Here is a 13,703-nt window from a genome sequence, read left to right as displayed (position 1 = left end):
TTATGTGTGATGACACAAAAGAATTAAGATGGTGTTTGATGGAAGTGGGATGGGGCAAGAGATTATTAATGATTTTAATGATAAGAGATGAAAGTTTAAACTGACAGAATACAGCAGTTGAATGGATTAGGGGAAAGAACTGAGGGAAAAGGTATATAAGCTGATTCACAAGTCCCCAGTCTGAGTTGGGCTATGCTACTAACATAGGAAAAAGGAAACCTCAATACTCAAGGCTTTCAGAAAGAACTTATTACATTTATTCAAGGGCTTCCCACGCAGCTCAGTTGCTAACAAATCTGCCTGCAATGGTGGAGACCTGGGTTCTATTCCTGGGTCAGGAAGATCCCCTAGAGAAGGAAATGGCAACCCACTCCAGTATTCTTGCCTGTAGAATGCCATGGACAGAGGAGCCTGGCAGACTACAGTCCATAGTGTTGCAAAGACTCGGACACGACTTCATGCTATCTTTCTTTCTTATTCAAGAAATATCAAGTGCTATGCTACATGCTGAGAATAGTGAATGAGACAGACATGACTCCTGCCATAATTGGGTTTTTTTCACATCCTAGAAGAACACAGATACAAAAGAATATAAAACAAGCAAAATACTATCAACATTAAAAACGCAATAAAGGTTCTAAAGGAAAAAAAACTATAGCACAGGGGTGGGGAAAAATGAGAAGGAAGACAAGAATCTTCTGTCTTTCGGTACAGTATGAGGAGGTGACATGCTGAGACAAAAAGGATGTGAAAGGCAAAGGTAGCTGTCATTCCAGATAGAGGGACAGGCTAATGCCCTGAGAAGAAAAACAGTTTGGCTATTCCTGTGAAATGAGAGAAAACCAGTGCAGCTGAAGCACAGTGGAGAAGGGGATACCATAATCTGACAGGCTATAGGCAGAGGCAAGAGTCAGTAAGACCTTGTAGGCCAGGTAAATAACTGGCATTTTATCCTCCCTGGTGGCTCAGACGGTAAAGCATCTGTCGGTAATGATGGAGACCCGGGTTCAATCCCTGGGTTGGGAAGATCCCCTGGAGAAGGAAATGGCAACCCACTCCAGTACTCTTGCCTGGAAAATCCCATGAACAGAGGAGCCTGGTAGGCTACAGTCCATGGGGATGCAAAGAGTTGGGCACGACTGAGCGACTTTACTTACTTACAAAGAGAAGACTTTGAAGAGTGGCAAAAGTGCAGACAGATTAAGATATGGAGGACTACTCTCCACTATGTGGCAGAGCTTGGCAATGAGCAAAATTAAAGGTAAGGAAACCACTTGGGAGACCAGGGGAGAAGAAAGAGAAAGGTGTCATTGACAGGGGTTAGGAGGAAAAGGTGGCTCAGATGGTAAAGAATCTTCCCGCAATGCAGGAGGCCTGGGTTCCATCTCAAGTTGGGATCCTTAGTTGGGAAAATCCCCTGGAGAAGAGAATGGATACCAATTCTGGTATTCCTGCTTGGAGAATTCCCCAGACAGAGGAACCTGTCAGGCTACAGTCCATGGGGTCGCAAAGAGTCAGACACTAACATCTGACCTGACACTTGAGGAGAAGAACACTTGAGATCTGTACTTTGAAGGCAGAAAATGTGTCAAAAGAATCAAGGACAGAGGTGGGGGAGGAATGAAGAGTGACTCCTAAGTCACTGAACATGTAGACAGATGGCCAAACCATCTTGAGATAGGAGGAAATGGCAGTGTAGCAGATGCTGTGATGTGACACCAGATCACATTTACAAATAAATGACTGGGACTTCCAGCGGCTAAGAACCTGTCTTCGAATGCAGGGGACGCAGGTTCGATCCCTGCCAATGTCGAGGGGCAACTAGGCCCACAAGTTCCAACTACTGATCCCATGCAACCCAACTAGAAAGCCTGCATGCCACAACTACAGAGCCCTTGCACGCTGGAGTCCACACATTATGACAAGAGAGAAGGCCACAGGCCATAATGAAGAGCTAAGACCCAATGCAGCCATAAATAAATAAATAAATGGTTTTTTTAAAAAAAAGAAATAAAGGTAAAATAAAATAAAAAAGAAAGAAATAAAGCTCAACTTACTACTTGAGCTGCTGGAAATGCCACCAACTGACAGTCCTCATCTATGCAGAATGCATCAGCTGAAAAGAGTTGCTTCACCCATGGTCGTACCACTTTCCCATGGAAACTCACATCCAAAGACTGTTGGGAAGTATAAAGATCCAGTCCTCACACCCAAACAAAACACAGATCTGAGTAGCTATCCTACCTTCAGGACTTTCCACAAAATCAGCCAAGGTCTTCTCGATTCTATATATTTTAAATCTAAAAGACTGAAGCATAAACATTTGGAATTAGTCAGAATAGAAAATGGTATTTAAAACATGGACTATAAGAGGAAAAGGAACAAGGACCCACTACCAACAAGTATCTACATTCAAGGTCAGACAGCTTCTGCGCTGTCCTTCAATGGAAGCTAGATGAGCAGGAAGATAAGCAGCAGACACTGAAGTGGAAGAAAACCAAAACAGGATGACTCAGCAGCCTAGGTAAGAGTTACAAGATACCAGGCTATCTTGTATGTGGTTCTGGAGCTTCGAATAAAGACCTGCACTGAAAACTCTGGGAAATTAAAGTAGAAGTGATAGCTAAACCAAAGAAGATTACCTAGGGAGTATACAAAGTGAGAAAATACACAAAACTTACCAAGATGGAAACTTGAGGAACATAAAACAACACATATACAAAGAAACAGAAGCATACCAAAGAACGTGTGGAACAGTAACCAAGGATAAAAAACAGAAAAACAAAGTTACTCCAAACCAGGAAGGTTGAGAGTAATAAACACTAAGTCAAACATACAAAAACCCCTGATGATTTAATAAATCTAAGTAGGTAATTATCATCTATGGTCACCAAAAGTGAAAACCAACCAGACAATCAGACTTCATTAACACCTTAAGAAGTACAATGCAGAAGGAAATGGCAACCCACTCCAGTATTCTTGCCTGGAGAATTGCCATGGACAGAAGAGCCTGGCGGGCTCCAGTCCAGAGGGTTTGTGCAGAGTCAGACACAACTGAAGCAACTGAGGACAAGAGGTAGAAACATCACTACCAAACATCAAACTTCAGTTTGATCAAGCCTCTGCCTCTAATTTTCAATGTACGGGAATTACAAGAATGAGAGAAACATGTCACATCATAGCACAATGGTAAAGTCTACATTGTAGGATACTGTACAAAACAAATGACCAGTTTCTTTAAAGAAAGAAAATAACTGGAGGTCCCAAAATACATGAAGATAAACATACTTCTAAATAACAGATGAATCAAGTGGAAAAATTCAAGAGAAACTACAAAATATTTTGAACTAAATGAAAATAAGAACACAACTTACCCAAATCTATGGGATGCAGCAAAGGCAGTGCTACGTGGGAAAGTTATAGCTGTGAATGCATTCATTAGTAAAGATCTAAAATCAATAACCTAAGTTCCCACCTTAGAAAACTAGAAAAAGAAGAACAAATTAAATCCAAAGTAAGCAGAAGAAAAGAAGTAAGAATTAGAGCAGAAGGCATAACATCAGCAACATGGCAGAGTGAAAGCAAGATCTCCCCTCCAAACTATTCAGTTCAGTTCAGTCGCTCAGTCGCATCCGACTCTTTGCGACCCCATGAATCACAGCACGCCAGGCCTCCCTGTCCATCACCAACTCCCGAAGTTCACTCAAACTCATGTCCATCGAGTCAGTGATGCCATCCAGCCATCTCATTCTCTGTTGTCCCCTTCTCCTCCTGCCCCCAATCCCTCCCAGCATCAGAGTCTTTTCCAGTGAGTCAACTCTTTGCATGAGGTGGCCGAAGTATTGGAGTTTCAGCTTTAGCATCACTCCTTCCAATGAACACCCAGGACTGATCTCCTTTAGAATGGACTGGTTGCATCTCCTTGCAGTCCAAGGGACTCTCAAGAGTCTTCTCCAACACCACAGTTCAAAAGCATCAATTCTTCGGCGCTCAGCTTTCTTCACAGTCCAACTCTCACATCCATATATGACCACTGGAAAAACCATAGCCTTGACTATATGGACCTTTGTTGGCAAAGTAGTGTCTCTGCTTTTTAATATGCTATCTAGGTTGGTCTTAACTTTCCAATCTATTAGGTTGGTGCAAAAGTAATTGAGGTTTTGCATTGTTGAACTTTGACATTTGATATTGGGATACATTCTTAAATAAATGTAGTTATATCATTTTAATGTGCATTTCTCACTTTATGTTTTTTGCTTGTTACATGCTGCTTCAGTTCCGTTCAGTTCAGTCGCTCAGTCATGTCCAACTCTTTGCAACCCCATGGACTGCAGCAAAATTAACTGAGGTTTTGCACTGTTGAACTTTGCCATTTGGTATTAGGATACATTCTTAAATAAATGTGGTTACATCATTTTAATGTGCATTTCTCACTTTATGTTTTTTGCTTGTTACATGCTGCTTCAGTTCAGTTCAGTCGCTCAATCATGTCCAACTCTTTGCGACCCCATGGACTGCAGAACGCCAGGCCTCACTGTCCATCACCAACTCCTGGAGTTTACTCAAACTCATGTCCACTGAGTTGGTGATGCCATCCAACCATCTCATTCTCTGTCATTCCCTTCTCCTCCCACCTTCAATCTTTCCCAGCATTAGGGTCTTTTCCAATGAGTCAGTTCTTCAACTTCAGCCATCAGTCCTTCCAGTGAATATTCAGGACTGATTTCCTTTAGGATGGACTGATTGGATCTCCTTGCAGTCCAAGGGACTCTCAAGAATCTTCTCCAACACCACAGCTCAAAGGCATCAATTTCCTTTGGCACTCAGCTTTCTTTATCATCCAACTCTCACATCCATACATGACCACTGGAAAAACCATAGCCTTGACTAGACAGACCTTTGTTGGCAAAGTAATAGCTCTGCTTTTTAATACGCTATCTAGGTTGGTCATAACTTTTCTTCCAAGGAGCAAGCGTTTTTTAATTTCATGGCTGCAGTCACCATCTGCAGTAATTCTGGAGCCCAAGAAAATAAAGTCTGTCACTGTTCCCACTGTTTCCCCATCTATTTGCCATGAAGTGATGGGACCAGATGCCATGATCTTAGTTTTCTGAATGTTGAGCTTTAAGCCAACTTTTTCACTCTCATCTTTCACTTTCATCAAGAGACTCTTTAGTTCTTTGCTTTCTGCCATAAGGGTGGTGTCATATTTGAGGTTATTGATATCTCTCCCAGTAATCTTGATTCCAGCTTGTGCTTCATCCAGCGTTTCTCATGCTGTTTATTGTTTTGTTATTTATTTTAGACTACAGAAATGATGTTAGACAAAAAGCAAATTAAGCAATTTTCTTATTCAAGTTCAAAATGGATTGTAAAGCAGTGGAGACAACTCAGGCAACATCAACAACGCATTTGGCCCAGGAACTGATAACTAATGTACAATGCAGTGATGGTTCAAGAAGTTTTACAAAGGAGACAAGTGCTTTGAAGATGAGTAGTGTAGTAGCTGGCCATTGGAAGTTGACAATGACCGATTGAGAGCAATCATCGAAGCTGATCCTCTTAAAACTACATGAAAAGTGGCTGAAGAACTCAATGTTCTGCGGTCATTTAGCATTTGAGGCAAATTGGAAAGGTGAAAAAGTTCGATAACTGGGTGCCTCATGAGGTGACCGAAAATCAAAAAAATCATTGTTTTGAAGCGTTGTCTTCTCTTATTCTACCCAACAAGAATGAACCATTTCTCCAACTGTAATGCCCAACCCCACGTCACACAACCAATGCTTCAAAAGTTGAATGAACTGGGCTAAAAGTTCTGCCTCATCAACCATATTCACCTGACTTCTCACTAACCAACTACCACTTCTTCAAGCATCTTGACAACTTTCTGCAGGGAAAATGCTTCCACAACCAACACATGCAGAAAATGCCTTCCAAGAGTTCACTGAATCCCAAAACACAGATTTTTATTCTATAGGAATAAAAAAAACTTACTTCTCATTGGAAAAACATATGTTGATTGTAATGGTTCCTTTTTGATTAATAAAGATGTGTTTGAGCCTAGTTATAATGATTTAAAATTAAAATTCACAGTCTGAAGAATTGCCATTACTTTTTCACCAGCCTAATACAACCAATAAAACATCTACAATGCATGCATAAACAACTCATATAACTTAGTACCAAGAAAACAAACAATTCTATTTAGAAATGCAAAGAAGACCTAAACAGACATTTCTCCAAAGACATGCACATGCCCAACAGGCACATGAAAAGATGTGTGTGCTACATCCCTAATCACCAGGGAAATCCCAATCAAAACCAGAATGAGGTATCACCTCACACCCGTCAGAACTGCTATCATCAAATAGAACTCAAAGAACAAATGCTGGTGAGGAGGTGGAGAAAAGGAAACCCTCATATACTGTTGGTGGTAATGTAAAAATTGGTACAGCTACTGTGGAAAACAGTACGGAGTTTTCTTAAAAAAAAAACTCAACTACCATATGACCAGCAATTCTACTCCTGGGTATATATCCAAGAAAAAAACAAAACACTGATCTGAAAAGATACATACATCCTAATGTTCACAGGAGCATTATTTACAACTGCCAAGAAATGGAAGCAAGGTAAGTGTCCAGCAACAGATGAATGGATACCATCTATACAACAAATGTTAAAGGAGATTCCCTAGGCAGAAAACACAAGAGGAGAAAAAGATCTATAAAAACAATTTTTAAAATGACAACAGGAACATACATATCAATAACAGATGAATGGATAAAGGAGGTATATGTGTATTTTTTATATTTATATTTTATATTGTGCTGTTGCATCTGACTCTTTTTGACTCCATGAACTATAGCCCGCCAGGCTCCTTTTGTCTATGGAATTTTTCAGCAAGACTATTGGAGTGGGTAGCCATTCCCTTCTCCAAGGGATCTTCCCAACCCAGGGATCAAACGCAGGTCTCCTACATTGAAGGCAGATTCCTTACTGTCTGAGCCACCAGGGAAGCCAATTAGCTATTAGGGAAATACACATAAAAATCACAATAGATACCACTTCACATCCACCAGAATGGCCATAATCAAAGTCATTAGATGACAAGTTTGGGTAAGGATGTGGAGAAACTGGAACTCTTCTGTTCCAACTGCTGGTGGAAACATAAAATGGTACAGCTACTTTGGGAAAAAATTTGAAGTTCTTCAAAAAGTTACACACAAATCTACCACTTAACCCAGCAATTCCACTCCTGGGTATACACCCAAAGATATAAAAGCATATATACACACACACAATGTGCACACTAATGTTCATAGAAGCATTATTCATAATAGCCAAAATGTATAATAAAAACAACACAGGGACTTCACTGGACTGCCTTCCAGTGCAGAGGGTGAGGTTCAGTCCCTGGTCTGGGAGCTACAATCCCACACATCTTGTGGTCGAAAAAGCAAAACATAAAACAGAAGCAATATTGTAACAAATTCAATAAAGACTTTAAAAATGGTCCACATTAAAAAAAAATATCTTAAAAAAAAACCTAATGTTCATCAACTGAGAAACGAATAAAAGGTAGTATATCAATACAATGGAACATTACACAGCCATAAAAATTCAGTAGTAGATGATGTTACAAAATGGATGAAACTTGACATTATTATGCTAAATGAAAAAAGTAAGACACAATGCTGCTGCTGTCACATCAGTTGTGTCCGACTCTGTGTGACCCCATAGATGGCAGCCCACCAGGCTCCCCCGTCCCTGGGATTCTCCAGACAAGAACACTGGAGTGGGTTGCCATTTCCTTCTCCAATGCGTGAAAGTGAAAAGTGAAAGTGAAGTCGCTCAGTCGTGTCCGACTCTTAGCGACCCCACGGACTGCAGCCTACCAGGCTCCTCCGTCCATGGGATTTTCCAGGCAAGAGTACTGGAGTAGGTTGCCATTGCCTTCTCCGAAGACACGATAGATCACATATTAAACGATTCCATTTACACTAAACGTTCAGAAAAGGCAAATCCATAGAGGTAGAAAGTAGATTAGTGACTGCTAAGAATTACAGGGGGATGAATAAAGTTGTTTTTTTTTTTGAGGTGGTGAAAACTGACTGTGATGATGGCTTCATAAATCTGTGAATATGCTAAAAAAAAAAATAACTGAACTATATACTTTAAATGGATGAATTATACACTGTGAATTTAATCTCAATAATGTGTTACTCCCCAAAATTTTTCATTAACAAAACACTAACATAGCAAACACAGCCCTTTGAAAGCCCTACTACAAAAGGAAGTAAAGGAAAAATTTTTCAAGATTCACATTCACAATCAAAAGAATGGGAGATGAGACTATAGCAATAGCAGGGCAAGCCTAGAAGGAAGATAATTTTCATCAAGGGATCCCAGAAAGATTCTGAGAATCAACCTCCACACAAATTTCTAAATTTCTCAGCGGGCTACTGAGAGGAACAAAACAGAATTATATGCAAAAGTGCTTTTCAAATAGTAAAGTGCTACAAATGTACACAATAAACCGGTCTTATTATTACCTTGCCCAGTCATCATCCCAATGAATTGATCAGCTAATTCCTGAGGAAAACTCCAATGCTCCGGAAGACAAAGTGTTCCATCAGATCTTTCAGAACACAATTTCTCCAGGTTAGCAACCAGGACGTTCAGGCATATGTTGACCAAAGAGTAGGGAGATGCCTCCTCCTAGCAAACAAAGCCCCAAACAAACAAACTTGTTATATCTACAAAAATTCAACATAAAAGTGGTCATGTTATACATCAGAATATCTTAAGATACATTCTTCTCACTCTAATGATTTATATGTAATGAAACCACCTTATTCCAATTATCAACCGTGTGGAAGATTTTTACCTGTTGTAGCTTCTGTTGCATCTTTAAAAAAAATTAAGTTCTCTCAATCCTTCACTTATCTCCTGTTCTGTGCCAGCCCCTGAGAATACAGGGATGAGTAAGATATAGCTCTAACCCTTTTGGACCAAAGAGTTTAGTAGAGAATACATCCAATAAATCTGACAATTTCAATACAACACAAGGAAATAAACAAGCAGAAATCATACAGTCATTTATTCAGCAAATATTTATTCAGTGATTACTACATGCCAGAGGATAAGAAGGTCTGCCCATTCCCACCCTCAAAAGTGTTCACACTATATGACTGTTATAATAAGCAGGCTGTAGAAGAATACAAACTGAGACATATAACACATCTTCACTAAGAGACTGACATTTGTTCATTCAACAAACATTTGAAAGGTATGGCATTCAGACATAAAGAGAGAGTGATAAGCCAGGGACTGCCATCTTTGTCAGGGGTTTCAACGTGCAATACATTCAACGACCTCCACACAATTTTTTACTGAATAAATTCCCTCCATAATCCAAAGTATAGATTATTCCTTCATAAATATCGTCAACTCCTTGTTTCCTCTCCTCCATCATACTATTTAGACATTCTCCTGGAAGAACTTCGCTATTCACCTTTTTTGATGGCAACACCCAGCAGCTAATTATCTATGAAGATGGGAAGATTCACACAACATATTATTTCATGGAAAATTCATGAACATTAACTTCAAATGAGCCCTATGTAGCTGGAAATCATTCAAAGTCTTCTTAGACAGGGCTGCTGCTGCTGCTGCTAAGTCACTTCAGTCGTGTCCGACTCTGTGTGACCCCATAGACGGAAGCCTACCAGGCTCCCCCTTCCCTGGGATTCTCCAGGCAAGAACACTGGAGTGGGTTGCCATTTCCTTCTCCAATGTGTGAAAGTGAAAAGTGAAAGTGAAGCCGCTCAGTCGTGTCCGACCCTTAGCGACCCCACAGACTGCAGCCCACCAGGCTCCTCCATCCGTGGGATTTTCCAGGCAAGAGTACTGGAGTGGCTTGCCATTGCCTTCTCCGCTTAGACAGGGCACTTTCCCACTATTAAGCAACAATTATTTCATGCCTTCTACTTGATCCTCAAACCCATTTCACACTGATATCAGAATCTGATCCACTTCAATGAAAAAAATGAAGCCACCTCCCCACCAAATTTAGCTCAAAACTGCATGCAATCTTTTCCATGGTCTCCTCTTCTATGGAAAACATGTACATCCTTGCAAAGAACAACACTTCTACATGTGCTGGCTGGATTTCATCCCTCCTGTCTTGGCTCCTCCTGTTGTTTCATTTACGCACATCTTCAAACTATCCTTCTCAAATGCATCATTCTTTTTTTTCCTGGCTGTGCCCTGCAGCTTGCAGGATCTTAAGTTTCCCGTCCAGGAACTGAACCTAAGTCTGTGCACTGAAAGCAACGAGTCCTAATCAACAGACCACCAGGGAGTTCCCATAAAATAGATCATTCTTATACAATTTATGCGCCATTATTTGCTTTAAAAACAAAACCCTTCTGTTGACTCCCACATCCTCTTCAGTTACTCTTCTCCATAACCAAATTTCTCCAGTAAGTTTACTCTGATTTACTCTGAATACTGTACTATCTTCTTATTCATTGTTTTTAATTGTAGTATAATTTATACATAGCAAAAAAAATTATTTCGGTATAGTTAGTTCAGTGAGTTTTGATGAATCCATACAGTTATGTACTACCACCATAATAAAGATACAGAACAGTTCCATAACCCAGAAATTCTCCAGTGTCCCTTTGTAGACAATCCCTCTTACCAATCCCAAGCAACTACTCATCTTTGTTCTGTCTCCAGTGTCCTGCCTTCTCCAAAATGTCATATAAACAGAATCATTAAGTAATTAAGCCTTTCAAATCTGACTTATTTCATTTTGCATAATGCATTTGAACACAGGTTCATTGGTATTGTTGCATGCTTCTGTAATTTGTTCCTTTTTATTGCTGAGAAGCATTCCATTGTAATGAATACACTAGAATTTCTTTCTTTACCAACTGAAGAGCATTTGGATTATTTGCATTTTAGACAAATTTGAATAAAGCTATAACAACTCACATAAAAATTTTTTTCAATTATTTATTTTTGGTGGGGTTAGTTCTTTGTTGTGCTCCCGCATTCTCCAGTTGCAGCATATGGGCTCAATAGTTGCGGCTTGTAGGCTCCAGAGCTTAGCTGAGCTTAGTTGTTCTGTGGCCTGGTCTTTCCAGACCAGGAATCGAACCTGTGTCCCTTGCACTGGCTGTTGAATTCCCAACCAGTAAACCACCAGGGAAGTCCCTCGTGGGACTTCCCACATAAATCTTCGTGGGAACACAGTTTTCATTTTTATTGGGTAGTCACCTAAAAATGGGATTTCTCTGTCCCTGGAATTCCACACTTCCTACATGTTAAGTGTGTATTTAACTTTACATAAGAAAGTACTCACCTATTCTTGCAATGTGGCTCTATTATTTAACATTCCCAAAAGAACATATGAGAGTTTCAACTGCTTCAAATCCTGACCATGTAAGCATTAATGTCAGAAAGAAGCATCAATTTCAGGAAAGCAAAAAAATTCCCTGAAACAGTCTTAGCAGACTTTTATTTGGGTCTCAAAACCCAGAATTGGTTCATATGCCCATGTGAAAACAGAAATTATGCTTCCTGTGGGTAATTTCTACAGATCTACCTTCCAGCTCACTATTTCTTTATTCTGTCAAATTTAGTTCTTCATAGTCTAATCATACATTGCTCTTTTTTCATTTTTTAAATTCATCATTTATTTCAGTTCAGTTCAGTCACTCAGTCGTGTCCGACTCTTTGTGACCCCATGAACCACAGCACGCCAGGCCTCCCTGTCCATCACCAACTACTGGAGTTCACCCAAACCCATGTCCACTGAGTCGGTGATGCCATCCAACCATCTCATCCTCTGTTGTCCGCTTCTCCTCCTGCCCTCAATCTTTCCAGCATCAGGGTCTTTTCAAATGAGTCAGCTCTTCGCATCACGTGGCCAAAGTATTGGATTTTCAGCTTCAACATCATTCTTTCCAATGAACACCCAGGACTGATCTCCTTTAGGATGGACTGGTTGGATCTCCGTGCAGTCCAGGGACTCTTAAGAGTCTCCTCCAACACCACAGTTCAAAAGCATCAATTCTTCGGTGCTCAGCTTTCTTTATAGTCCAACTCTCACATTCATATATGACTACTGGAAAAATAATAGCTTTGACTAGATGGACCTTTGTTGGCAAAGGAATGTCCTGCTTTTTAATATGCTGTCTAGGTTGGTCATAACTTTCCTTCCAAGGAGCAAGCGTCTTTTAATTTCATAGCTGCAATCGCCATCTGTAGTGATTTTGGAGTCCAGAAAAATAAAGTCTGACACTGTTTCCACTGTTTCCCCATCTATTTGCCATGAAGTGATGGGACCGGATGCCATGATCTTAGTTTTCTGAATGCTGAGCTTTAAGCCAACTTTTTCACTCTCCTCTTTCACTTTCATCAAGAGGCCCTTTAGTTCTTCGCTTTCTGCCATAAGGGTGGTGTTATCTGCATATCTGAGGTTATTGATATTTCTCCGGGCAATCTTGATCCCAGCTTGTGCCTCCTCCAGCCCAGCGTTTCTCATGATGTACTCTGCATATAAGTTAAATAAGCAGGGGGAAAGTATACAGCCTTGACGTACTCCTTTTCCTATTTGGAACCAGTCTGTCGTTCCATGTCCAGTTCTAACTGTTGCTTCCTGACCTGCATATAGGTTTCTCAAGAGGCAGGTCAGGTGGTCTGGTATGCCCATCTCTTTCAGAATTTTCCACAGTTTAATGTGATCCACACAGTCAAAGGCTTTGGCATAGTCAATAAAGCAGAAATAGATGTTTTTCTGGAACTCTCTTGTTTTTTCAATGATCCAGCGGATGTTGGCAATTTGATCTTTGGTTCCTCTGCCTTTTCTAAAACCACCTTGAACATCTGGAAGTTCACAGTTCACATATTGCTGAAGCCTGGCTTGGAGAATTGTGAGCATTATTTTACCAGCGTGTGAGATGAGTGCAATTGTGCGGTAGTTTGAGCATTCTTTGGCATTGCCTTTCTTTGGGATTGGAATGAAGACTGACCTTTTCCAGTCCTGTGGCCACTGCTGAGTTTTCCAAATTTGCTGGCATATTGAGTGCAGCACTTTCACAGCATCATCTTCCAGGATTTGAAATAGCTCAACTGGAATTCCATCACTTCCACTAGCTTTGTTCGTAGTGATGCTTCCTAAGGCCCACTTGACTTCACATTCTAGGATGTCTGGCTCTAGGTGAATGATCACACCATCATGATTATCTGGGTCATGAAGATCTTTTTTGTACAGTTCTTCTGTGTATTCTTGCCACCTCTTCTTAATATCTTCTGCTTCTGTTAGGTCCATACCATTTCTGTCCTTTATCGAGCCCATCTTTGCATGAAATGTTCCATTGGTATCTCTAATTTTCTTGAAGAGATCTCTAGCCTTTCCCATTCTGTTGTTTTCCTCTATTTCTTTGCATTGATCCCTGAGGAAGGCTTTCTTATCTCTCCTTGCTATTCTTTGGAACTCTGCATTCAGATGCTTATATCTTTCCTTTTCTCTTTTGCTTTTCACTTCTCTTCTTTTCACAGCTATTTGTGAGGCCTCCTCAGACAGCCATTTTGCTTTTTTGCATTTCTTTTTCTTGGGGATGGTCTTGATTCCTGTCTCCTGTACAATGTCACGAATCTCCATCCATAGTTCATCAAGCACTCTGTCTGTC

At 40.4% G+C, this 13,703-nt stretch overlaps 1 protein-coding gene across 1 annotated transcript in view; it reads right to left on the bottom strand.

Annotated features, from left to right (window-relative positions):
* Nucleotides 1-13,703, bottom strand: part of ZYG11A (zyg-11 family member A, cell cycle regulator) — a 65,378-nt gene that overhangs the window by 37,143 nt on the left and 14,532 nt on the right. The window contains exon 2 of the mRNA XM_055402928.2: nt 8,553-8,718. Within this exon, the coding sequence (XP_055258903.2) occupies nt 8,553-8,718 (166 nt within the window). The remainder of the gene's footprint in view (nt 1-8,552; nt 8,719-13,703) is intronic.

The sequence above is a fragment of the Moschus berezovskii genome, chromosome 4, assembly GCF_049115385.1.
Source record: "Moschus berezovskii isolate FMDL1 chromosome 4, NW_MosBer_1.0, whole genome shotgun sequence".
Taxonomy (NCBI): domain Eukaryota; kingdom Metazoa; phylum Chordata; class Mammalia; order Artiodactyla; family Moschidae; genus Moschus; species Moschus berezovskii.
This window is presented reverse-complemented; position numbering and strand designations above follow the sequence as displayed.